Source organism: Salvelinus alpinus, chromosome 1 (genome assembly GCF_045679555.1).
Source record: "Salvelinus alpinus chromosome 1, SLU_Salpinus.1, whole genome shotgun sequence".
NCBI classification, from domain to species: domain Eukaryota; kingdom Metazoa; phylum Chordata; class Actinopteri; order Salmoniformes; family Salmonidae; genus Salvelinus; species Salvelinus alpinus.
Genome location: NC_092086.1, coordinates 88776036 through 88803875, shown reverse-complemented (window position 1 = coordinate 88803875; position 27840 = coordinate 88776036). Strand labels below are relative to the sequence as shown.

General features: G+C 41.7%; 1 protein-coding gene across 5 annotated transcripts in view; it reads right to left on the bottom strand.

Moving 5' to 3' along the window:
* Positions 1-2794: 2794 nt before the first annotated feature.
* The window catches only part of LOC139532974 (cell adhesion molecule DSCAM-like), a 135150-nt gene continuing 110104 nt past the window's right edge, over positions 2795-27840 (bottom strand). For 2 of the 5 annotated variants that reach the window (XM_071331121.1, XM_071331135.1), the window contains 15 exons: positions 22262-22417; positions 21641-21774; positions 21201-21354; positions 18506-18623; positions 18008-18171; positions 16207-16305; positions 15848-16036; positions 15410-15700; positions 13961-14137; positions 13796-13826; positions 13492-13607; positions 13065-13223; positions 10499-10696; positions 9957-10259; positions 2795-6338 (listed from right to left, as the gene is read on the bottom strand). In XM_071331121.1, the coding sequence (XP_071187222.1) occupies positions 5944-6338; positions 9957-10259; positions 10499-10696; positions 13065-13223; positions 13492-13607; positions 13796-13826; positions 13961-14137; positions 15410-15700; positions 15848-16036; positions 16207-16305; positions 18008-18171; positions 18506-18623; positions 21201-21354; positions 21641-21774; positions 22262-22417 (2684 nt within the window). In that variant the 3' untranslated portion in view covers positions 2795-5943. The remainder of the gene's footprint in view (positions 6339-9956; positions 10260-10498; positions 10697-13064; positions 13224-13491; positions 13608-13795; positions 13827-13960; positions 14138-15409; positions 15701-15847; positions 16037-16206; positions 16306-18007; positions 18172-18505; positions 18624-21200; positions 21355-21640; positions 21775-22261; positions 22418-27840) is intronic. The other 3 variants (XM_071331127.1, XM_071331143.1, XM_071331151.1) reach the window with 2 other exon arrangements.

Sequence of the window (27840 nt, the reverse complement as noted above, 5' to 3'; positions counted from 1 at the left end):
CGCAGACCGTGGGGGACTAAAGAAGGACGCCGGATTGGTGCACATTTAACAAATATGAACTAACAGTGGATATTTGTCTAATCCGTCATGATTGATGTATTGTAACAGGCCCGCGGTGTGTTTACTAAAGTCCAATTTGGATATATTTGGCTATCGCTGCATAACATTAGAAGTTTTCAGGTTTAGAAGAAGTAACTGCTAAATGCTATCTCACGCTGATATAAACTTGTAGCAGAGCTAGCATACCGGTGGTGGTACTGTAGTCAAAGTCGTTTTTAACTGTAATGCAGTTGATTGGTGAAGATGACATTAACATGTATTGGGGTTGACATCTACATGTGTTGTATGGATAGACTATTGATTTGCCACACCATAAGGTTTACTATGGTGGAACTATACAATCCTCTTCAGTCTATGTAGAATGTTTTTAGGGCTGACCCTAACCCAGGAATGTCCTATTCATGCTTTCTACTGACAGCTGCTGAAGCACTTGTATTTTCAGGCACCAAGAGATCCAGCCTTATGACTCAGTGCTGGTGGTCAATGGTCTCTGTCAGAGGTGACAGACACTCAACGCTCTACTATAAATACATTGCCCACGATCAATGACACTGTCTCTCTGTCATCGCATTTACACTTTCTCAAAATCTTGCTGTTATGTACTGTATGTAGTTTTTACAAAGGGCATTTGTACATTTTAAGTTACTAACACAGCTAACTAACACCGCTTTTAAGTGGTTTAACCTACAGTAGCGATTTGCCAAGGGGTTAGTGCACCCCAGAATCCATGCAGATGGAACTTCATATTTGCGACGTTGGTGTCAGTGGGATGTGCTGCCTGGCTATTTGAGGTATTCTTTGGACTGAGGCATAAGGAAACATTATGTAGATATGTGAAGTGGTTTCTCTTCCTGAAAGATGCTGCAGCATTGTTTGATGTCAAAGCTGGCAGGAAGCCAGCATACAAACTAGGGTTCGGAGTAGGAGTTGAGATAAACCAGTAAACTGAGTAGGATGGTAGTACATTGGATAAATATACTGACTTCAGAGTAAATTGGAGGTCCAAAACTCTGAGCAATTACACCCATGCCATGGATTCTTGAACCCCAGAAGGATGTACGGTACAGCAACTGAACTGTAACACACACCCAGTTCAATAATGCTTAAATCACCTCCATTGAGTCATATGGTCGTAGTTTTAATGAACATCTGAAATGAGGACAGTGAAATGATTAATCTTCCTACTTCCCTGTCATCATGTACCCATATCCCAATATCTCATAAAAAAAACATTATGTTCCATATGTCACACCAGATGCCACACCAACTCCATACCCCCCTCTCCACACACAACACACACCCTTGGCCGACCATGTGATTGCATTTAACACGTTCTAATTAAAGCAAATCAAGCAGCACTCCACATCCATCTATAGATGCAATCAACATACTAGCCCGGCCCAGTGACAGACAGCTCCATATTTCTCCTTCATATCAGAGGGAATTCAGTACGGCCTGCGCCTTTTATTTATGACAGCAGTTAATAACGGCCAAGTGTGGCGGGCTGAGTAAATCTCTGTCACTACATTTAATTTGTTGTGTACTTCAGAAGAGGATAGCGAATAAAGTTGTCATGCTGAGTAATACTCCTCCTTCCCATTAGCCCCCCAGTCTGTGATATAGGACAGTGGAAGCAATGTTCAGGCCGAGGCGTCGGTTGGGGAGCTCAGGCTGAGTCTCCAGAGTGACAGTCTGGAAGGCTCCCAATCAATAGACCAATTTAGTAAGCGCCTCTTACTCAAAGTCACAGCTACTAGCCTAACACCACACCCACTCACTGGGGGATTGAAATGGAGCTGGTTTCAGAACCTAATGGGTTAAAATGCCAAGTTGTGCTAGCTAGTGGCATATTAGAGAGTTTGTGTTTGAAGGGACTTAATTGTTAGGCCCTGAAATGTGGCCTTTGCATTCCAGCAGCAACTGAGTGTGTTTTTGTTTAGGTTTGTCTATTCACAGAACACATCCGAAGCAGTGCCATGAGAGTTGAATGTAGGCTAATTCTCACTGTTTTTGTACACACACTTCTTTGCAGCAAGAACATAAGGCTTGATTGGTTTGATCCATCCTGGCTATTGATCCTGCCAGGTCACATTTTCCCCCCATAACTAAACCTTCTCCTAATAGTCTTGAAGAACACCACACATTGGATCAGTCGATAGGAATATACCGTCTCACATTCTTCACAATACATTGAAGCATGCAGGATGGCAACCATTACCAAATTTACTAAAAGTTAGTGATATAAACAGAAATGTGAGATGGTAAGTGTGAAATTTATCTGATATGTTTTGAGGCTACCTAGAGATGATACATTAGATGAAGTGTTATTCAATGAAAATAAGCAGCTTAACTTTGCAACATTGCCACCTGCAGGCAAAGATTTGTGCACAAGTTATTAATGAGCGCTGGTTAATATCTTTAGCACTGAAAAAACATGCAAGGTCATTGGTACTAACAATATTTTCATTTGGATAGTTTAGTATTGTGAGACTCATGAGTGCTGTAATGAATGTGATGATCATCAATGACTGTTGTTTAAATTCATTTAAAGAGTGGCTGAACTCACCGATTCGCACAAATTTTTCTGCAGCTCATTAAGATAAATTAGATAAACTATTGGAACCAAGACTTAAAAATAAATGATGTTGTCACAAGATGGAGGGAATGTTGGAGCATAACTAATGAAATTACACTTACTTACAATTACACCCAAAAATGTACGCTTAATCCAGTATAAACTAATGTTTACAATTTATTATACAAGAGACAAAATTCACAAATTCCACAGCACAATGGCAGAGTCATGTCTTAAGTGTAAAACGAACAATGACTCAATCATTCATGCTTTCTGGGAATGCTATAAAGTCCAAAAGTTATGGGCGGAGCAAGAAAGTTGTCTGTCAGAAGTATTAGAATGTAAACTAACTTTTAATCCATCTGTCTGCATATTTCAAGACATGTCATATGGGGGTGCAGTGAGAGGTACCCAATGGGCTGGATGATTCTCTTCCATCACTCATCTTTAAAAAACATATACTTAAAAACTTGGAAATCAATTAATCTGCCATTATCAACACCATGGAAAAATCGAATGATTAATTATTGAAATAGCATGGGGGACTAAGAAAAACAAATTGGTACAATTTAAGGACATGTGGCAAACAATAATGCAAGTACTAGGGATGGGGGGGGTGAGCATGCGGGCCTGGGCAGATGAGATAGTTGTTGTTTGTGTGCATCTGTAATTTGTTGTGTATGTTTGTATCTGGTGTGGAGAAAAAAAAAGATATATTTAAAAAAAGATGAATGAGATTTGAGTCTTGGGGGTGTGGTTAGATGTGGGTGTGTTATGTTTGATTTATCGTACCCTGGCAGTTACTGTTATTTGTCCCTCTTGAGGCACAATAGCAACAACATAGAGATAAATCAAGAAATCTGTAATTTTCACATTTTTGCCGAGGTCTTAGTCGCACAATTTTACATTTAGCTAAGGTGTTTAGTGCAGTATTTCTCAAGTTATAACATGTGCATGAAAAACGACTTTATTACCAGAGAGTGTGTCTGTCTGGCAGCGTTTCATAGCGAATCATCTTACAAAACAGGTCGCAGCGGGACACAAGATGCTCTAGAAAGGGTTTGGAATTTTGGAATATTGACAAGAGGCAGTTGGGATGAAAGTGCACATTGTCTCAATTCTCATTTTGACCAAAACAGTGGCAGACTTGAGTTATCACTATCAAACACATCAGCAAGTTGTTCACTCCATAAAGGGCTTAGGGGCCAAATGTTCTTTCAACATAACATTGGCGACAAGTTGTTTTATGTAAATAAGTCAGAGTCTGGGGAGTTGCTTAATAGGCAGGTCTGTGTCGCTGTCTGGAGGTTCGCTGCTATGATTAGATAGAGCGCAATCACCGCATTAATTTCTCAGTGCATAACAATTCTCCCTTGGCGATACAATCCCATTTAATGGGCATGATTGTAATCCAACCCCAACCCTCAAGTAAGTCGCGAAGACCTCAGTTACACAAATCTCACAAAACTCTGTTTTGGAATATACTGACTTTATGACCAAAGTTATTCTACTTAAACTTTTTTTGTCAATTTTGGCACTGGAATAAATGTTTCTGACATAGGCCGTTTTCAACCAGAGAAGTTGCTTTTTACGTTCAGTTGCCCTTTAAGATGAGTTATCCAAAATCCACCACTACCACCCCACTCACTCAACTCACTCACTCCCCCAGTGACCCACACAGGGAAACCTTCGGAGGCATCCTCCTCTATCAGTGCCTCTAAAAAGACCCATCTCCAGTCATTCATGTCCAAATTTGCAGGATCATTTTGGGAACAGCCTTTTTATTAATCAAATTTGAACGGTGTGTTAATTTCTCTTTATTTCAGTGCCACCATGGTGAACACCATGTTAAAAATAAAAAGCAACATCTTGTTAAAAGGAATATGAAGACAATTAATTAAAACTAATAATAAAAACTGGCATTAATAACCTCACAGCATTCTTATCAAACTCTCCCTCCAGAACTTAAAGAAAGAAGAAATGGGCCAGGGTAGACAACAACAAGACAGTTTTGTTATATCCACACTTTAGATAGATATTTCCCATAGACTTTAGGTTTGGTTTGAAGGGGGTATTCTGTTGGATTGTCTCATTGTTTTTTCCCTGTAGAGGAGCATCACTGCAATGCAGCAACAGTAAATCTACTGAAGAGGAGAGTGAGAGTCTTGAAGACTCTACCTAGTGCACTGAGAATAGGGGCTCTGTCTGGACACACTTTTTGGGTGTCATGAAGTGCAAACCGTTCAATCTCTAACCCTCCCTGTTCTAGCTAACTTCATCTACCACCCTGGCAAATTAGCAGTGGTAAACTACACCTGATACATAGCTGGGGTTTGTCCCGCCCTGTAAGTATACTCACAACATAGTCATTATTTTCATTATAGTACAGTATAGAGCAAATAGTATCCATATAATTTTCATAATCTTTTTTCATATTGCACCATCAGAGAATGGAATACAGAGAAAGATCAATAGTGACTCCATTTCCTAATCAAAACGAGATATGTGCAAACATGACTAAGGACTTTATTAACCAAATCAAGTCTTCCCTGTAATATCCACAAATAAAAGTGATCTCTTTTTATATATATATTTATAGTAATAAGAATAATAAATCTTCACATTGGATCATTTCATAGTGTGACAAAATGCTCAACTGGGCTGTCCAGTCGTGATCATAATCCTTATAATAGTCTTTAATTGGTCAGTCCCCATGCATCCATAGGAAATAGATTTATTTTTTCTTCAAAAAGTAACAATTTGAGAGCAGCTGACAAGTTTGGACTGCTGTCGATTGCTTTCATTCCCAGATTTCAGATTTTCCCAAGTTTCATTCAGTGTTTAAAAGGAATTTTCCATAGAAAAAAATTATGGGCTCCAAATTATCATCTCACACTCCGGAAAAAAGTTGTCCAGGTTCTTATTAAAACAGTGTAGTAATGGTAATAATTGATCATTTGTAATCAATAATTAATAATCATTAAAAGTTGACAACTAACAACAAATAATCCATGATTAATAATTATTGATTAAAAATAATAATCAATAATAAAATATGTTCCCTCATAATGTAATTATTTTGGCAAGCTCCGCGTGGAGTCATTTCAGATGAGTGAAATTTCTCACAAGTTTAAAAAACAAAGAAAGCTCCAAAATAAATAAAAGGAGATTAGTAAAAGTTATCGCTCGTTTAAGAAGAAAGGGGACGTTATATACAGGACTGTGTGGTGAAAGTCAGTTTACTGCACTTGTAAGTGTAATAAGTCCAGTGTTAGTGTGAGTTTTAGTCCAGCCCCATGCCTCTGGTGTTATACCAGCGTATAGGACTTTGCGTAGGGGTTGTTGGTCTGTTTGAGGTGTCCTCGTGAGTCCAGTAGGGACTCCTGGGAGGTGCTGAGCTTGGCGGCCTGGGTCAGCTCTGAGCCCTCTCTGTGGGGCAGGGTGGCGGCTGAGCCGGGCTGCCATTGGGGCACTGGGTCCCTGCTGCTGGCCCTGCTGGTGGCCTGGGGGGCCTCTGTGGGTGTAGGGGGCGCCATACGCGATGGCCGCTTCAGGGAGCGACTCTTCTGGGGTTCCAGACAGGCCTGACCCATGGCCCCCTCCCCCCCGGCACCACCCCTCCCTCCAGTGCCCGTGCATGATATGCCACGGTTCAGCAGGAAGTCCATGCGCAGGTAAGGAGGCAGGTGCACAAGCTCGCCCCCTACAGGACAAAGTAGAGAGAGAGAGGGGAGTTAGTTTTTGGAAAACAACACCATTGAATTAAACATAACATGGCCAAATTATGGAAAAATCTCAGTTCAAAATACTTCATTAGAGAAATTACTGCCCCTGGGGGAAGGATTGGTTGGAAATAGAAATGTCTTTACCCCCTCAGATACAAGCTCATCACATCTGCCACTCCAACCAACAAAACTAGCTTATACAGTATGTGAAAAGAATTTACATAAATCTTCTTCAGGCTAGGGTCTACTTTTCTCAATTTCCACCTGACTGACGTGCCAAAAGTAAACTGCCTGTTGCTCAGGCCCTGAAGCCAGGATATGCATATAATTGGTACCATTGGAAAGAAAACACTCTGAAGTTTGTGGAAATGTTAAAATAATGTAGAAGCCTATAACACAATAGATATGGTAGGAGAAAATCCAATGCTCTTCCAATGGAACATATAGGTAAATAATTAATTCTAGCTCCCAGTATGCAATTCCTATGGCTTCCACTGGGTGTCAGTAGGCTTTGTTCAAGGTTTCAGGCTTGTTTCTTCTATAACGAGGAAGAATAATGAGTTTTAGTACAGGGACACAGACTTGGAAATTCGTGTATGCGTGCGCGACGAAGAGGACACGCACCTGCTAATACCGTTTTCCTATTGAACATACTTCCTTCCGTATTAAATATTATAGTTTAATTACATTTTATGGTATCTGAGGATTAAATAGAAATGTATTTTGACTTGTTTTAACAAAGTTTAGCGGTAGCTTTTTGGATTCCTTTCTCTGCATGTTGAACGAGTGGATTACTCAAATCGATGGCGCCAACTAAACAGACTTTTTGGGATATAAAGAAGGATTTCATCTAACAAAATTACACTACATGTTGTAGCTGGGACCCTTTGGATGACATATCAGAGGAAGATTTTCAAAAGTAAGTGAATATTTAATCGCTATTTGTGAATTTATAAAACCTGTGCCGGTGGAAAAATATTTTGATTTGTGGCACCGTTCTCAAACAATCGCATGGCATGCTTTCGCTGTAAAGCTTACTGTAAATCGGACAGTGCAGTTAGATTAACAATAATTTAAGCTTTTAACCGATATAAGACACCTGTATGTACATACAGTGGGGAGAACAAGTATTTGATACACTGCCGATTTTGCAGGTTTTCCTACTTACAAAGCATGTAGAGGTCTGTCATTTTTATCATAGGTACACTTCAACTGTGAGAGACGGAATCTAAAACAAAAATCCAGAAAATCACATTGTATGATTTTTAAGTAATTAATTTGCATTTTATTGCATGACATAAGTATTTGATCACCTACCAACCAGTAAGAATTCCGGCTCTCACAGACCTGTTAGTTTTTCTTTAAGAAGCCCTCCTGTTCTCCACTCATTACCTGTATTAACTGCACCTGTTTGAACTCGTTACCTGTATAAAAGACACCTGTCCACACACTCAATCAAACAGACTCCAACCTCTCCACAATGGCCAAGACCAGAGAGCTGTGTAAGGACATCAGGGATAAATTGTAGACCTGTACAAGGCTGGGATGGGCTACAGGACAATAGGCAAGCAGCTTGGTGAGAAGGCAACAACTGTTGGCACAATTATTAGAAAATGGAAGAAGTTCAAGATGACGGTCAATCACCCTCGGTCTGGGGCTCCATGCAAGATCTCACCTCGTGGGGCATCAATGATCATGAGGAATGTGAGGCATCAGCCCAGAACTACACGGCAGGACCTGGTCAATGACCTGAAGAGAGCTGGGACCACAGTCTCAAAGAAAACCATTAGTAACACACTACGCCGTCATGGATTAAAATCCTGCAGCGCACGCAAGGTCCCCCTGCTCAAGCCAGCGCATGTCCAGGCCCGTCTGAAGTTTGCCAATGACCATCTGGATGATCCAGAGGAGGAATGGGAGAAGGTCATGTGGTCTGATGAGACAAAAATAGAGCTTTTTGCTCTAAACTCCACTCGCCGTGTTTGGAGGAATAGAAGGATGAGTACAACCCCAAGAACACCATCCCAACCGTGAAGCATGGAGGTGGAAACATCATTCTTTGGGGATGCTTTTCTGCAAAGGGGACAGGACGACTGCACCGTATTGAGGGGAGGATGGATGGGGCCATGTATCGCGAGATCTTGGCCAACAACCTCCTTCCCTCAGTAAGAGCATTGAAGATGGGTCGTGGCTGGGTCTTCCAGCATGACAACGACCCGAAACACACAGCCAGGGCAACTAAGGAGTGGCTCCGTAAGAAGCATCTCAAGGTCCTGGAGTGGCCTAGCCAGTCTCCAGACCTGAACCCAATAGAAAATCTTTGGAGGGAGCCGAAAGTCCGTATTGCCCAGCGACAGCCCCGAAACCTGAAGGATCTGGAGAAGGTCTGTATGGAGGAGTGGGCCAAAATCCCTGCTGCAGTGTGTGCAAACCTGGTCAAGAACTACAGGAAACGTATGATCTCTGTAATTGCAAACTAAGGTTTCTGTACCAAATATTCAGTTCTGCTTTTCTGATGTATCAAATACTTATGTCATGCAATAAAATGCAAATTAATTACTTAAAAATCATACAATGTGATTTTCTGGATTTTTGTTTTAGATTCCTTCTCTCACAGTTGAAGTGTACCTATGATAAAAATTACAGACCTCTACATGCTTTGTAAGTAGGAAAACCTGCAAAATCGTCAGTGTATCAAATACTTGTTCTCCCCACTGTACATGTTTAATATCCATAATGTTTATGATTATTTATTTGAATTGCGCGCCCTCCAGTTTCACCGGAAGTCACCGCTAGCGGGACGCCTAGCCTTAAGAAGATTTATGTATGCAAATTTTGCCTGGTTATTGAGGTTATATGCCAACGAATACTTCAGTGATGAATTATTCTCATACCGCCATGCTGCAATCTGTCCTCATGGCTTTGATCAACGTTAAATGAATGACAACATTTACAATGTCGTTTAAAGCCCCCCCCTATATCTCATTATACACATTGGGGTAATGGATGAAGAAGGAGACTGTGGCTTTTCTACAACCTAAATAAGTAATGTTATAGATTTAAGACACTAGTGCAGTTTATTACACGTTTATCTAAGTAGTCTACAAAGTCTGAGTTTAATAAAATATACTCTACAATGAGCCAAAAATAGAATGAATAGAGATGATGACTTTAATAAAAAATACTGAATTTATAAGATGAAGTGACCTAATAACAGATCACACACATGAGTGATTCAATGTTAAAGATTGGTCTTCCTGCAATGGAATTTTGTCGCACTAACGTCAATAGAATAAGCTTAATTAATTAATACATTAACCTTAAAACATATGTAATTTATGCAAAGAACTGTCTGCAAAACTCCACATTTGTTGCATCAAGTAGTAGTGGCATTACTACATCATCAAGTGGCATTACTATATCATTATCTTCAGCATATTCAACAGTTGAGTGAATACATCAGCAGTAAATATTTACAAACCCATAGCATTACAGGCCTGATGAAGGTTAGCGAAGGTTAGCAACAGGTTAGCAACAGAGCTCAGGACTCAAGTGTTAGCTATAGCAGAGTTAGCTATGTGTCTACGCGGCCTCACCCGGTCTGTGAGCCTTGGGCACGGCCATGTTCATGACTCGGCTGACGTCCTGAGGCTTGGGCGGGGAGGCGGTGAACCTGCAGATGCCTGACTCGGAGGGCGTGCTGGATGTCAGGCTGTCTGTGTAGTCGTTGGTGCCTGCCGTCATCTGCTCCGATGACGTGTCCGAGATGAAGCATTCTGTGATGGTGAACTTGGCGTGGCGCAGCTGCTCCTCCATTTTGGCGTGCTCGTAGGCCCGCGCCAGCTCCTCATAGGTGGATGACGCGCTCTCTGTAGACACCATGCTGCTCCGCGCTCGGTCTACACCAGGGGTTAGGGTTAGAGGTTGTGCTAGTAAAGCAGTTAGGGGCTAATGCTAGCATTATATTTGTTATTAAGTGTTGGCATTGTTACAAGTTTTATTGTAGGCCTATATATTGTTAATACAGAGGTGAAAGGTTTGTTATAGACATGGTTAAGGGTGATGTTGCAGACATTCTTATATGGGGACGGTTACAGCTGTTGTTACAGACTTGTCTCGTCTTCAGGTGCGTTGTTACCTGTGTCCTGAGATGGGCTGACACTGTAGCTGTCACTCTCCTTATCCACAGATCCGGCCACCCGTGGCGTGGGCAGCCTCCAGTCAGTGCTTAGGGTGTGGGCCGAGACTTGCGGGTGTGGTCGGTTCAGGGTCCACTGGCTAGCGTAGCGGTTGCGTGCGGCAGGGCCTGCTTTGGCTGTGCGGCGGGCTGTGGGGTCTGAGGAGGAAGGACACAGGATGTTACATCACAGTCACACACCAGGGTGTTATGTCACTTAGCAAGGGCTCATCTCGAGTAATGCAATGCTTTGTTTTTTAAGCTGACTGTGTTTTTAAAGGAGTTTTAAAGTTTGTAGCTGGGTATAGCAATGAGGCTGGACACTCTATCCTGACATAAACCAACAAAGAGAAAACCCCCACCATCACAATATCTCTGCACATGGAGTTCATCTCGGGTCTTCTTGTTTTCACACAAATACATAGAGCTTACAATAGCAGTGAGAAAATCATCATGGTCAAAGAGAATGTTTGATTGGGTTGACTGCAGTCCTTTGCAAATAGGCTCATTTTTTGTTTGGATACCATACACATACAGTGCCTTCAGAAAGTATTCACAACCCTTGACTTTTTACTAATTTTGTTGTGTTACAGCCTGAGATGTTTGTGTCACTGGGCCACACACAATACCCCATAATGTCAAAGTGGAATTATGTTTTTAGAAATGTTTACAAATTGATTAAAAATGAAACGCTGAAATGTCTTGAGTCAATTAAGTATTCAACCCCTTTGTTATGACAAGCCTAAATAAGCTCAGGAGTAAAAATGTGCTTAACCAGTCACATAATTTCCCCCCGAGTGGAGCAGCGGTCTAAGGCACTGCATCTCAGTGCGAGAGGCTGTGATTGGGAGTCCCATAGGGTGGCGCAAAATTGGCCCAGCGTCGTCTGGGTTTGGCCGGGGGTAGGCCGTCATTGTAAATATGAATTAACTGACTTCCCTAGTCAAATAAAGGTTAAAAACTAAAATAATTATATTAATAAGTTGCACTGACTCACTCTGTTTGCGATAATAGTGTTTAACATGTTTTTTTTTTTTCATGTCATCTCTGTACCCCACACATACAATTATCTGTAAGGTCCCTCAGCCGAGCAGTGAATTTCAAACACAGATTCAACCACAAAGACCAGGGAGGTTTTCCAATGCCTGGCAAAGAAAGGCACCTATTGGTAGATGTGTAAAAATAAAAAAAAGTAGACATTGAATATCCCATTGAGCATGGTGAAGTTATTAATTACACATTGGATGGTGTATCAATACACCCAGTCACTACAAAGATACATGCATCCTTCCTAACTCAGTTGCCGAAGAGGAAGGAAACCACTCAGGGATTTCACCATGATGCCAATAGTGATTTTAGAAACAGTTACAGAGTTTAATGGCTGTGATAGGAGAAAACTGAGGATGGATCAACACAATACTAACCAAATTGACAGAGTGAAAATAAGGAAGCCTGTATAGAATAAAAATATTCCAAAACATGCATCCTGTTTGCAACAAGGAATTAAAGTAATACTGCAAAAAAATGTGGGGGAAAAAACTTTATGTCCTACATACAAAGTGTTCTGTTTGGAGAAAATCCATTACAACACATTACTGAGTTTCACTCTCAATATTTTCAAGCATAGTGGTGGCTGCATCATGTTATGGGTATGCTTGTAATCATTGAGGACTGGGGAGTTAAGCACAGGCAAATCATGAAGCACAGGCAAAATCCTAGAGGAAAACCTGGTTCAGTCTGCTTTCCCCCAGACACTGGGAGATTAATTCTCCTACAGCAGGACAATAACCTAAAACACAAGGACAAAATCTACACTGGAGTTGCTTACCAAGAAGACAGTGAATGTTCCTGAGTGGCCGAGTTACAGTTTTGACTTAAATATACTTGAAAATCTATGGCAAGACGTGAAAATGGTTATCTTAGCAATGATCAACAACCAATTTGACAGAGCTTAAAGAATTTTGAAAAGAATAATGGGCAAATGTTGTACAATCCAGGTGTGGAAAGCTCTTAGAGACTTACCCAGAAAGACTCACAGCTGAAATCACTTATATAAATGAGATATTTCTGTATTTCATTTTCAATACATTTGCTACAGTTTCTAAAAACATGTTTTCACTTTGTCATTATGAGGTACTGTGAGTAAATGGGTGAGAAAAAATATACTGTATATTTAATCAATTTTGAAATCAGGCTGTAACACAACAAAATATGGAATAATTCAAGGGGTATGCATACTTTCTGAAGGCCCTGTACATAATCATTCATGTTCAGATTATGTAAATAATATAACAACAATAGCCATTGTGCTGAAAGGAATTGTTCATCTGTGTGAATAACATCAGTGGAGATGGTAGTGGCACTGATCATAATGCTACTGATGACTCTGAGGACTGGAGCTGAATAAAGTCCATCTGGTTGTCTAGAATACACTCTAGCTGTATCAGTGTCAGCCGTATTAATGCAATCCTGATACCACTTATTCATTTTAGTTTTACCTCTAGTAATGTAAAGAGGATGTTCGTACTGGACTTACTGGTTCCTGGCCTAGCGTCAGATACATCCACTAGAGGTCCGGTGGCCTGTGACAGGGACTGGTAGTGGACAGTGTGGGTAACCGTAGACGACTTCTGTTTCTGGGTCTCCCCAAAGTCATTGTCAGTCAGTAGCACTGTGGACCTGTCATCTGAAAGAGAAAGAGAGCTTTCACAAACATGGTCCCTACAGTACGATGACAATAGCCACAGTAGGCACTACTAACACTTGGAAGGCCACAAATATGTAATATTCACATATTGTTATCCAATGTTACACAAATGTCCCACTCGTATTTCCTAATTGGAAGCTCATTATGAGTTATGGGGTGTCTGGGAGCTTTCTGTAAGTTTAAGTCACAAGTTGCCGATAATTCAGAGAACACATGAAAGCAGCATAATGTATCAGTGTCCACTCACCGACTGTCTCCATGGTGTCTCTCTCCTCTATGAGCAGCTGGGCTCGGGGGATGTCGATGTGCATTCTCATGGTCTGCTGCTGCTTGTTGATGGTGTCTGCAGGTCGTGTGTTTTTACTGCACGGGGAACACAGGAAGCCATACACAGGTCAATGCAGATCTCATTACACACTGCATAAGATATTCAGATAATAGTGATTCTGATATGATTCCATAGAAACAGTATTTAATGTGTTCTTCTTCCAGTAATGCACTAAACAATATTAACTATCTATTAAGTTATGTATCAAACTGCTCATGCTTACCTCATCAGCATCTCGGCTAAACTTTTAGCATCTACAGAGCAAACAAGAACAAAAATCACATTACATGCAGATGATTCTCTTAGTATACTTGAAAATAGTTTGACAATAGTTACAGAAATCTTTTACTGAAATCTAACCAATCATGTTGCTGCTGTGACCTCTCACCTCGAAGCCTCTTCAGTCTCTGTTCCCGCCTCCGCCTCCTGAGCACAAGTAGCAGGACGAAGACCAGCACGATGCCCACCAGAACACACGAGATGATGGTCACCATTTTCAGACCCTCGTTACTGGACGTACTGCCCGCACTCACCGTCGGGGCCTTCACCAGGGGAGCGATGGTACCTGGGGACAGGTCATAGAAATGTAATTAGCTGACAAACTGTTATGATATTTGTTATGACAAGACCATGTACGTTTCTTGTACTTAACCACAGGATTGTCAAGTGTGTAAACCAGACCTGGTAGAGAAGACAATGACTGCAAAACACCAGCCAAATACAAATATACACACAGTGAACAAAACATTTCCAAGACTCCAGTCAGCCAAGTCATAAACTGTTCTCTCTGCTACCGCATGACAACTCAATATTAGGAAGGTGTTCCTATCATTTCGTACACTCACTGTCAATTAAGTCTATACAGGGTCTGTCGATGAATACTAAATGACCTTTGTGTTAATGTTTAAAACATGCAGCAAGCGCCTGGCAAAAGGCAAAAGGCAATCCCACTCAATCTACTCCAACAAGCTGTTGTAGCACTGTGTTGCCTGCAATCAGCACCTGACCTTCTGCCGAATTTCCAATAATGCCCAGTTAACTGAAGCACTACTTAAAAGAGGTGAACTCTTCCTTCTTCGCTGAATAGTCAGCTCTTTTATGGCTGGGGCATGTGTGTGTGTGTGTGTGTGTGTGTGTGTGTGTGTGTGTGTGTGTGTGTGTGTGTGTGTGTGTGTGTGTGTGTGTGTGTGTGTGTGTGTGTGTGTGTGTGTGTGTGTGTGTGTGTGTGTGTGTGTGTGTGTGTGTGTGTGTGTGTGTGTGTGTGTGTGTGTGTGTGTGTAAGGTTTAGGGTTGGGTAAGGTCATTGAATCGCTATGGGACTGGGGGGTGTTGGCACTGGCAGGTGATTGCTCATCTGTTGCCGCCCTCTAGCCCCTCTGCAGTCGGTAGATCACATAATTATTTAATTCATGCAGCGCAGAGCGCTCGATAGGGCAGTGATGGAGGTGTCATAAACAGCAGCAGCAGACACAACAACCACCACGGCCACTGGAGTCAGCAGAAAATCTATTGGAGGTACTTTACTGCCCCATTCATCAGTTGCATGAGACTTGCATGAGACAGCTTCTTTAATGGCAGCACCAGTAAATAGCAAAATATGAATTCATTTACTTCTGCTCTAAGGCAGGTATAGTACCTACGCCGTAAATTAACATATTTGATGGAGACTCGATCAGTTGTGACAATTTTCAAGGGATGGGAAGGTAAATGCCTTTTAAAATACAGTTCTTCAATTTTCATTCAGTTATCCTGAATAAGTCAATCTAAGCGTGTATATCTTTCAACTTATAACTTGCTGCAGTATGTATAGCATCAGTGAAGAGACAAGTGAACTCACTGCCGTCGTAGCTGAGTGTGGCGAACTTGACCCTCTTCTCTGCTGAGCCGGCGCTGTTGAACACCTTCATCTGCAGTTCGTACCAGGTGGCCTCGGCCAGGTCATACAGGATGTAGCTCTTGATCAAAGAGGTGCGCTGGGCCGTGGTCCACGTGGGAGACACCACCGAACGGTACTCCAACGTGAAGGATGTGATTGGACAGCCGCCGTTGTTCCAGCCAATCAGGTTGAGCTTGACACGCGTGGCATTGATACTGGTGAACAGCTCCTGTTCTTTAGAGTACTGGGGTTCTGTTGGGCAGAGAGGAGAGAGGAGTCAGACCACACACACACTTTAATGATCGGTCCATTCATAAGTATCAGTTTTGTATGAATTGTGTCAAAGCAATGGAGTCACTATTTCATAACATACATAAAAGGATGTCACCATCTCTCTACCTTTCCCATGAGTCTTAGCTTCGATGATCTCACTGATTCGCCCTGGCCCCACAGCATTCTGTGCCGTCAGTGTAAATTTGTACCAGGTGCCACACTTCAGGTTCTCCAGGCGATAGGAACGCTCACTAGGGCTGATGGCAAAGTTGCCCCACTGCTCACTGTTGTCCTCTGAGTATTGCAGGATGTAGCCTGATGTGAGAGAGAGAGGTTAGGCTGATACACTGTTGTCTGCTAAACAACCATCCTGGTGTTGCTCATAGGGGACACTATTTAATCAAGTCAGTAACCTGTTTTCCAAGGTAAAACAATAAAATCTCCTATAATAGTTAGTGTTGCTGCTTGCTGTGTTGGAGTCTGACCTCTGATGGAGCTGCCTCCGTTGTCTCCTGGTATCCAGGACAGAGTGATAGATGTGGTGGTCGTCTTGGTAACGGTAAGACGAGGCTGGTCTGGGGGAACTAGAAGTAAAAACATGGATTTTAATTAGGTCCTATCTCAAGGGGCATACAGTGCATTCGGAAAGTACTTACATTTTTCCACATTTTGTTACATTACAGCCAATATCCAAAAATTGATTAAATACATTTTTCCTTCCTCAATCAACACAAAATAACCCATCATGACAAAGCGCAAACATGTTTTTAGAATTTTTTGCAAATGTATTACAAATAAAAAACTGAAATACTTGATTTACATAAATATTCAGACCCTTTGCTAAGAAAACTTAAAATTGAGCTCAGGTGCATCGTGTTTCCATTGATCATCTTTGAGATGTTTCTTCAATTGATTGTACATGATTTGGAAAGGCACACTCCTGTCTATATAAGGTCCCACAGTTGACAGTACATGTCAGCATGTCATGTCAGTGCAAAAGCCAAGCCATGAGGTCAAAGGAATTGTCCATAGAGTTCCAAGACAGGATTGTGTCAAGGCACGGATCTGAGGAAGGGTACCAAAAACTTTATGCAGCATTGAAGGTCCCCAAGAACACAGTGGTCTCCATCATTCTTAAATTAAAGAAGTTTGGAAGCACAAATACTCTTCCTAGAGCTGGTCGCCTGGCCAAACTGAGCAATCGGGGGAGAAGGGCCTTGGTCAGGGAGGTGACCAAGTACCCGATGGTCACTCTGAAAGAGCTCCAGAGTTCCTGTGTGGAGATGGGAGAACCTTCCAGAAGGACAACCATCTCTGCAGCACTCCACCAATCAGGCCTTTATGGTAGAGTGGCCTGACGGAAGCCACTCCTCAGTAAGAGGCACATGACAGCACACTTGGAGTTTGCCAAAAGGCACCTAAAGGACTCTTAGACCATGAAAAACGATTCTCTGGTCTGATGAAACTGAGATTGAACTCTTTGGTCTGAATGCCAAGAGTCACATCTGGAGGAAACCAGGCATCATCCCTATGGTGAAGCATGATAGTGTGGGGATGTTTTTTAGCAGCAGGGAATGGGAGACTAGTCAGGATTGAGGGAAAGATGAACAGAGCAGAGAGATCCTTGATGAAAACCTGCTCCAGAGCGCTCAGGACCTCGGACTGGGGCAAAGGTCCACCTTCCAACAGGACAACGACACTAAGCACACAGCTAAGACAACACAGGAGTGACTTCGTGAAAAATCTCAATGTCCTTGAGTGGCCCAGCCAGAGCCCAGACTTGAACCCGATCTAACATATCTTGAGAGGCTTGAAAATAGCTGTGCAGAGACGCTCCCGATCCAACCTGATAGAGCTTGAGAGGATTTGCAGAGAAGAATGGGAGAAACTTCCAACATACAGGTGTGTATTGTAGCTTGTAATGTAGCGTTATACCCAAGAAGACTCAAGGTTGTAATCGCTACCAAAGATGCTTTAACAAAGTACTGAATAAAGGGTTTGAATACGTATGTCAACGTGCAAAAAAAAATGTAAAACTGTTTTTGATTTGTCATTATGGGGTATTGTGTGTAGATTTATGAGGGTGAAAAAAATATTTTATAATTTTTAGAATAAGGCTGTAATGTAACAAAATGTGGAAAAAGTCAAGGGGTCTGAATACTTTCCGAATGCGCTTCACTACATACCGTGAACACATTTCTGTTTTTATGACCATCAATAAAATGGAGAATTGGTTTGAATTGAGTGGTATACTGTACTGTTCCACCCCAGACTCGTTCTGGTTACCTTGAACCTGCAGGTTGAGGATGATTTTATCCGGCCCAAAACTGTTGCTAGCCACACAGGTGTAGTTCCCAGAATCCTCAGCTTTCACTGTGCGGATGACTAGGCTGCCATTGCCCTGGATGATGCGTCTACTGTCGATCACAGCAGGGGCGGGGCTTCCATTGCTGAATCACAAATGTACGAGAGACAGTTAGAAAATGAACTACGGTGAGATACGCAGCAGCGAAAATCATTTAAAAGTCTTGAATAATGTTACCCCTACTTTTTTGTGTGTAGGAACATGCTGTACATGTAAACAACTATGATTTTTTAACATTCTGCTGATGAGTTTGAAAGGATACTGTAAAAACAAAGAGCCACTGTTTTTTCACTGGTATTTAGTTCAAGTGGAAAGCATTAAAAGTTACTCAAAACACAGTCTGTACTAAGTGCTACTGTTTGTCCTACATGCAGCATGATGTGTTTTCCCAGCTGTGGGTCAGACTTTCCTGTACTCACGTCTCCTTGAGCCACTTGACCGTGGGGGCTGGGTCGCCCACCGCCTTACAGGGCAACACGATGTCCCTCATCCAGGGTGTGGTCACGGTGCCGTTGAACGTCAGAATCTGAGCAGGAGCTGCACACACACAAACACACCACAACTGTGTCAAATACTTGGGCTGACTTGATTTAGTTCGCTTGGTACAACAAAATGTATGGAATACTCCTAAAAGTGGAAATCAATCCCAAATACTGTCAAGGGAAGCTCTAAAAAAGCAGTATACAATATTAGTTCCTTATTCATCTTTATTGAATTCACCTCTACACATGCAGAGCCCATCTCTGTACTTGGACAGATGTAAAGTAATCTGTTTGGAACCAGGCTGGTCGGGCAGCAGACGGATATCTAAAACACATCAGGTCTGGAGCTCCAGAGTGGGGACTATATTTATCACCCCTGCCTCTAGCAGGATGAGAACACTACACTGGCTATCACTGCTCACCCTCAGCTTATCAGCTCTCACAAAGAAGCACAGTGCTTACAGGGTGGAATAGCAGACCTATTTGCATTCAGTTTGATGCTACATTCACATCCTGAGTTAGGGGGCGGGCATAATATAGCCTCCTCTATTCTTTCCTCACCTTATTTACCTCATAGGGAGAGTTTCTCAGGGTTGCACCCCTTTAAATGTTCTGATGCTCTGATCATAGCTTTGACAAAAAAACACAACTCAAACATCATCTTTTGTGTCTTGGTGGACACCTCCCGCCTCTCACTCACATGGCTCTCCATCACGTGATCAGGTCTTTCTCACAGGCTACAAGTGAAGACAGACACATCGGGGACGCAACTGTGCACGTCCTTATCCAATTCCGAGGTGCATATTGAAGATATTGGAAGAACTGTCCACATTTACTTTTCATCAGCCAACAAGATGAGTAGGCCTAACGAACAGTAAAAGCACTAGCCTATGTGAATCTACTATCCCCATAGTACAAAAGTCGACCTATTCTATTCTGTGCGAGAAATTAATATTATTCCAAGCATAGTCTGGGAGAGTTGTGAGATAGATCCCAAATTAATACAACCACTAGAGTCAAAAATACGTTTTTATGCAATGTTACTGACGCAACAGATCAGAACGTTTAGCTTAAAATGTTGATAAACTATTAGGCTATTTCTTCACATTATAAACGCAACAATGCGCACATGGTAGTAGGCTACAAGCGCAAATGTTCCATTAGTGGAAAACACCATTACCAAAAGTGACCGCAAATGCAATTATGCTTGAAATGCTTTTATTATAAAGGTGCATTTTTATGTTGAAAATTATCTTCCCCAAACATAAATCTCACGCACTGCTTAAATATGCTCTACATCCCTTGTAAAGCGGATTAATGTGCTTAATTTTAAGAAGTAATTTGGCCACTTTAGTTGTGATACAAACCTTATTAAAACATATAGGCCTATGGGCTAGGCTACATGAGGTGTACTACCATGATAAGAAAAGGTCACACAAAAAAAGTATTTGTTTCTTATGCTGGGTATCATTCACTGTCAGGATTTGGCCAGGATTGTTCCGGTTTTGGTCACTAGATGCCCCCATTGTGCTTTTTTGACCCTTTTGTTTTCCCTTGTTTCCAGTTATTATTTGCACCTGTGCCTCGTTTCCCTTGAATGTATTTAAACCCTTAGTTTTCCTCAGTTCTTTGCTCTGTGTTTGAATGTTAGCACCCAGCCATGCTGTGAACATTTATTACTCCTGTTGGATTCTCTTGAGGTACTCTGGTTTTGTTCTCATTTATTTTTTGATTATTCTTTTGAGGTTTTTTCCCTGCTATACTTACCACTTTGTGGATTTACCTTACTTGGAGTATATACCTTTTTCTCTTGGAATTACTTTTGACGTTGTGGATTTATATTTTTGCCTGAAGAACTTTCCTTTTTACTTTATTAAAACACCGTCTCAAGTACTACTGTGTCTGCCTCATCTTCTGGGTTCTGCCGACTATTAGTGGCTCAGTTTGCTAAGTGACTGTTTCTCACACCGGAGACCCGAGTTTGTAACCGGGTCCTGACAATTCACAAGTGATAATATATAATTCACAAGTGATAGGCTAATATTGAAACCCATCAGACTCTTCTTTAATCTTGTCTTTACATATACTAAATAATATATGTGTGACATTTGTTTTGATTTAGAATGGACATTATCATGCACCTGTATCGAAACGGGCAGCGGGGAAAAATGCACTTAAATAGCGAATGGATGACGCTTTTCCCCGTGGTTTATTTTCATGCCAGCCATGTAGGCTATACTCCTGTTGTAAATATAAGCGATGTGCTTAATATTAGGAAAGTTGAGAAATAAATATAGTAGGCCTAACCTATAGAAAGCTGATGGGAGCCTCGTCTTTTTATTAGCGGCCATCACTCTGTTTTCTCCCGCAATTGCATAGCCTATAGAAATGTTGTGCAACATGGGCTCATGGGAAGTGTTTGATTAGATTCACGAATACATTTGCATTGATGTCAGAGTGATTAGAGGGACAATATAGTGCTGAGTACCAGGCAATTAGCAAGTTTGGTAGACTAATAATGACCATCAGCAGCATCAGAGCTTGGAGAAGCCTAAATACCGTGACTACCTTCATGACTCATGACCGCCTGTGGCGGTAATACGGTCACCGCAACAGCCCTAGCTCCACCTACCCTCGGCCAGGGGCTTGACGGTGATGATGTCGCTGGCGTTTCCGCGGCCGGCTGCGGTGACGGCCACCACCCAGATGCTGTACTGACGGTTCCTGCTCAGGTTGGGGATACGGTAGAAGAAGATGTCTGGAGCTGCTTCAAACTCACTGCTCACCTGTAGGAGGGGAGAGACCGGCATGATGTTAGCAGAGAGATACAGGACCTATTCCAAATGTCTGTAACACGCTATCAATCATTGGAGCTGAACACTGATGACACAGCCTTGACAATGTGAGCTGGAGGGATGGTTTATAAGACCTCTCATGCCATATCTAGTCTAGCCCCTGAACCTGGTGCCTTCCTCTCCTCCAATTATGTTAGGCCTCAAATTTATTGTATGCCCACCACTGACTTGCCTTCATCACTATGCTCTAAGACCCTGTACTCTGTGCCCTCCTTACCGTGGGGTGTGGGTTAGAGCAGAAGACAGTGTATTTCCTGATGATGCCGTTGAGTTTGAGAGGAGGGAGCCACGACACAAACACCACTGAGTTAGACGCCGCCGCTGCCTTCACGCCAGCCGGAGGACCAGGGACTGGTGAGGGAAAACCGTGAAATAGGGAAATATACATTATTACCCGTATCCTTGTTTTGAGCAACATCTAAGGAAACCACTCTGTATTTAAATTTTGTCAGTGTCAAAATCTGTCATTCCAGTGAGCGTGCCTTAACTTCTTATGCTACATGGCGATCTGCAATATGCTGGAGCTGCAGTTTTTCACCTACTAATGTGAGTTGTCTGCACCGATTATCAACTCATATTTCTATAATTTCACACCAAATTCAAAAAGAAGTCCTGTCAAAATGATTTATACTTGGCAACATGCTCTTCCATAATGCAAGAGGGGATATGCGGATCTAAGCACGGTTTACCTGCCAGTTGGCCCCTGGCCTCTAGGTTAACCCCAATTTACTATGATACAGTTTTGCATCTTCCCCCTAATAGTTAAGGTTAGAATTTAGGGAGGGTAAGCTGATCCTAGATCAGTGCCTGAGGTGTCCTGGTCTACTAGTGTGCGTACCGTCCTCCTTGGTGCGGGTGAAGATCTGCTCGCTGCGCACCCCATCTCCTGCCCGGGTGAAGGTCAGCACCTGGATGCTGTAGTTAGTGTACTTCTCCAGACCATCCAGCTCCAGAGATGGCTTAGAGGTGGTCACGTTACGGATCTCCCCCAGCTCTGAGAGAGAGAAGAAGAGGAGGGGATAGAGAGCAATTAGAAAAATATGGGGAGGAGAAGGCAGAGAAAGAGATGTACATGGCAGGGAAAAGAGACAGGGAAGAAGGAAGGAAGGAAGAAAAACAAGGATATCAAGAGTTGTCAAATGCAGAATTAACTAACTAACTTAGATGAAAAGTTGCTTCTACCCTACAGGTAAATATATACAGTACCAGTCAAAAGTTTGGACACACCTACTCATTCCAGGGTTTTACTTTATTTTTACTATTTTCTAAAAATAGAGAAGACATCAGAACTATGAAATGAAATCATATAGGAACCAAAAAATTAAAAAAAAAATCCTAATATATTTTAGATTCTACAAAGTAACCACCCTTTGCCTTGATGACAGCTTTGCACACTCTTGGCATTCTCTCAACCCGCTTCACCTGGAATGCTTTCCCAATAGTCTTGAAGGAGTCCCCACATATGCTGAGCATTTGTTGGCTGCTTTTTCTTCACTCTGTGCTCCAACTCATCCCAAACCATCTCAATTGGGTTGAGGTCGGGTTGTTTGTGGAGGCCAGGTCATCTGATGCAGCACTCCATCGGTCTCCTTCTTGGTCAAATATCCCTTACACAGCCTGGAGGTGTGTTGGGACATTGTCCTGTTGAAAAACAAATGATAGTCCCACTAAGCGCAAACCAGATGGGATGGCATATCGCTGCGGAATGCTGTGGTAGCCATGCTGGCTAAGTGTGCCTTGAATTCTAAATAAATCACCGACAGTGTTACCAGCAAAGCATCCCCACACCATCACACCTCCTCCTCCATGCTTCACTTTTTTGGGGGGGTTCCTACATGATTCCATTTCATAGTTCTGATGTCTTCTCTATTATTCTACAATGTAGAAAATAACAGGCGGAGATCATCACAAAGAGAGCGTTTGGAACCAATCATCTCAAATTTGGACTCATCAGATCAAATGACAGATTTCCCCTGGTCTAATGTCTATTGCTCGTGTTTCTTGGCCTAAGCAAGTCTCTTCTTATTATTGGTGTCCTTTAGTAGTGGTTTCTTTGCAGTAATTCGACCATGAAGGCCTGATTCTCGCAGTCTCCTCTGAACAGTTGATGTTGGGATGTGTCTGTTACTTGAACTCTGTGAAGCATTTATTTGGGCTGCAATTTCTGAGGCTGGTAACTCTAATGAACTTGTACTCTGCAGCAGAGGTAACTCTGGGTCTTCCTTTCCTGTGGCGGTCCTCATGAGAGCCAGTTTCATCATAGCGCTTGATGGTTTTTGCGACTGCACTTGAAGAAACTTTCAAAGTTCTTAATATTTTCCGGATTGACTGGCCTTCATCGCTTAAAGTAATGATGGACTGTCATTGCTCTTTGCTTATTTGAGCTGTTCTTGCCATAATATCGACTCTGTCTTTGACCAAATAAGGCTATCTTCTGTATACCACCCCTACATTGTCACAACACAACTGATTGGCTCAAACGCATTAAGAAGGAAAGACATTACACAAATTGACTTTTAACAAGGCACACATGTTAATTGAAATGCATTCCAGGTGACTACCTCTCAAAGCTGGTTGAGAGAATTCCAAGAGTGTGTAAAGCTGTCATCAAGGCAAAGGGTGGCTACTTTGAAGAATCTCAAATACATTATATATTTTAATTTGTTTAACACTTTTTTTGGTTACTACATAATTCCATAGTTTTGATGTCTACAATGTAGAAAATAGAAAAAAATTCTGAAAAACCCTGGAATGAGTAGGTGTCCAAACTTTTGACTGGTACTGTATGTGTAACTGCCAAAACAATGGAAACACTTGAGTAAATGAGGGATACAAAGTATATTGAAAGCAGGTGCTTCCACACAGGTGTGATTCCTGAGTTAATTAAGCAATTAACATCCCATAATGCTTAGGGCCATGAACAAAAATGTTTTGCAGGCCATTATGTCCTCTAAACATAACAATGGTCATTATGGCCAAACAGTTCTATTTTTGTTTCATCAGACTAGAGGACATTTCTCCAAAAAGTGCGATCTTTATCACCATGTGCAGTTGCAAAACATAGTCTGGCTTTTTTATAGCAGTTTTGGAGCAGTGGCTTCTTCCTTGCTGAGCGGCCTTTCAGGTTATGTTGATATAGGACTCGTTTTACTGTGGATATAGATACTGTTGTACCTGATTCCACCAGCATCTTCACAAGGTCCTTTGCTGTTCTGGGATTGATTTGCACTTTTCACACCAAAGTACGTTCATCTCTAGGAAACAGAACGCGTCTCCTTCCTGAGCGGTATGACGGCTGCGTGGTCCCATGGTGTTTATACTTGCGTACTATTGTTTGTACAGATGAACGTGGTACATTCAGGCCTTTGGAAATTGCTCCCAATGATGAACCAGAGTTGTGGAGGTCTACAATTCTTTTCTGAGGTCTTGGCTGATTTCTTTTGATTTTCCCATGATTTCAAGTAAAGAGGCACTGAGTTTGAAGGTAGGCCTTGAAATACATCCACAGGTACACCTCCAATTGACTCAAATGATGTCTTATTAGCCTATTCAAAGTTTCTAAAGCCATGACATTTTCTGGAATTTTCCAAGCTGGCACAGTCAACTTAGTGTATGTAAACTACTGACCCACTGGAATTGTAATACAGTGAATTATAAGTGAAATAATCTGTCTTTAAACAATAGTTGGAAAAATGAACAAAGTAGATGTCCTAATCGATTTGCCAAAACTATAGTTTGTTAACAAGAAATTTGTGGAGTGGTTGAAAAATGAGTTTTAATGACTCCAACCTAAGTGTATGTTGACTGTATCTGTGACCAACAGATGCATATCTGTATTCCCAGTCATGTGAAATCCATAGATTAGGTTCTAATTTATTTATTTCAATTGACTGATTTCCTCATATGAACTGTAACTCAGGAAAATCAATGAAATTGTTCTTTGTTAAATTTATATTTTTGTTCAGTATATATAAAATACACAAATATACACTGAGTGTACAAAACATTAGGAACACCTTCCTAACATTGAGTTGCACCCCCCCTTTCCCTCGGAACAGCCTCAATTCATCAGGACACAAGAAACTGTTGAATGTGAAAAACCCAGCACTCAAACCAAGGCACTTAAATATTTTGTCCTGCTCATTCACCCTTTGAATGGCACACATTCATAAACAATCCATGTCTCAATTGTTTAAAAATCCTAGTTCTCCCCTTCATCTACACTGATTGAAGTGGATTTAACAGGTGACATCAATAAGGGATCAAAGCTTTCACCTGGTCAGTCTGTCATGGAAAGAGGTGTTCCTAATGTTTTGTACACTCAGTGTATATATATATTTAATTAAGTTAATTTAAAACAAGAACAATTGCTAGGTTTACATCCAATTGGCGACCGATTTTAATGCAAATATTCAAAAATCTGCATAAAGAGAATATGTGCATTTTCATACCAGTGGTGCTTCCACCAAACACACTTTCAGCAGATAAAATCAGTGGGTGATGATGTAGTGCACACAAAATGTACTTTTTTGCTTAGGTTTTCATGTACCGAATAAAAATCTAAAGTTCAATGTGTTTCCATCGTATTTTCAACTCTACCGAATGGTTTTGTCCCAAAAACTGCTGCGTTAAGTAGAAAATGTGCCTCCTGTGGTAAAATGTGCCTCCTTGGCATGTGCGCTCTAGCCAACAGCTCGCCGATACAGTGTGGGTAAGCTGTGCGGGTACGCTAGTCTACATGATGAGATTATTAGGGATAAGAGCGAGAATATTCTTATTTGTCAAACAGCAGTCAAGCATCATCAGCATCAATCACCCTCGATAATCAGTGGAGGCTGTTGAGGGGAGGATGGCTCATAATAATGTCCGTAAAGGAGCAAATGGAATGGCATTGATGTATTTGGTACCATTCCACTAATTCCGCTTCATCCTTTACCACGAGCTCTTCCTCCCCGATAAAGGTGCCACCAACCTCCTGTGCTTGATATATATTGGAAAGGAGCATCAAGACCACCTTGAACTTCACAAGGCATCATCATTTTTTTCAGCTGTAGTCTAATAAATTGCATGGTTTCCCCGAGTCGCAGTGGGAGGACCACACACCATGTCATCGCGTTACTTCGATACGATGGTTGTTATATCAATATTTGCAAAAGAAATGCGTTTCCACTGCAATTTCTCACATAGTACATTTTACAGACACAAAAAGATCCCCCCCCCCCCCCCCATGTCGATCGAACAAATGATCTGTCGGCATTTTAAAAATTGTACCGAAACTCCCTGTTTCCATCACAGCTGTCATGATTTTTTTTTTTATTATCTGGTATGACTTTATTCACATAACATGTGATTACAGTACAACAAAACATAAGGTTTAGGAGTGAGAAGTGATGCATTGCACCAGATTTAGCTAACAGCTAATATACATCTGCAATCCCTGGGCAGGTGAACAAATAAACATGAATACATTTGATACATCAGACATTATTCAAAACAGAACGCAAGACATTACACATAAAAATCATTGCACATGCTGTTGGACTTGATAATATTGGGGTTATAAAACACCTAGTAAAGACAAAATATTGAACAAAGCCCAGTTATTGTACCTGTTGAATACACATGTGTGTGTTCTAGAGTGTTTTCTGTTGCATTAAAAAGTCACTGTGGTTTATTAGATTAAAATCAGTGTGCACACTTTTGATTGGACTTAACCCATGTTTTTGTCTCGGATGAGAAGGCTTGGAGGCTGCCTAAAGCTTTCAGGGAGGAGGGGAGGCCATTCCATGTCTTTATCGCTTTGTATGTGATATACTTGTACAGTATATCACATATATAAAATAAGATGGCCAAGAATGTCTTAGCGGTGAACATACATAGCACGTGATTGAAAAGCCCATCCAAGGTCTGTTCTGGTGTGTTTCTCCTTGACTCTGACAATGTTTCTAAGTGTTGAATTATAGATGTCTCTCCATCTCTCTCCTCTCTCTCTCTTTCACTTTCCTCTTTCTCTCCCCCTCCTTTCTCTATCCTCTGTCTTCTCTCCATTTCTTCTCTCTCTCTTCCCTCCTCTCCTGCAGTCTGAATATGAGCCACAGTCTGCTAATGCTCCATCCTCCCTGTTAGTACAGGTGTTCCTCTCCCTCCCTCCTCCTCCCTCTCTTTAATGATGCCATTCAAACGTCAAACTGTCCCAATGCAGCCATAGCATATTAACAGCTCAGGTGTTCTACACTAGCTGGAATCTGTTCATCTATGTCTCTATAGCTCCATCCTTTATGGTTGTGTTGTGGGCTGTTCAGAGCACTTCTTTGGGATATAACAGTGAGTGAAAGGTTTACGAGTCAGAATACTGTGATTTGGAAATGTATAGTACAATATATGCTGTGGTTTACGATAGTTGTAATCACTATTCTG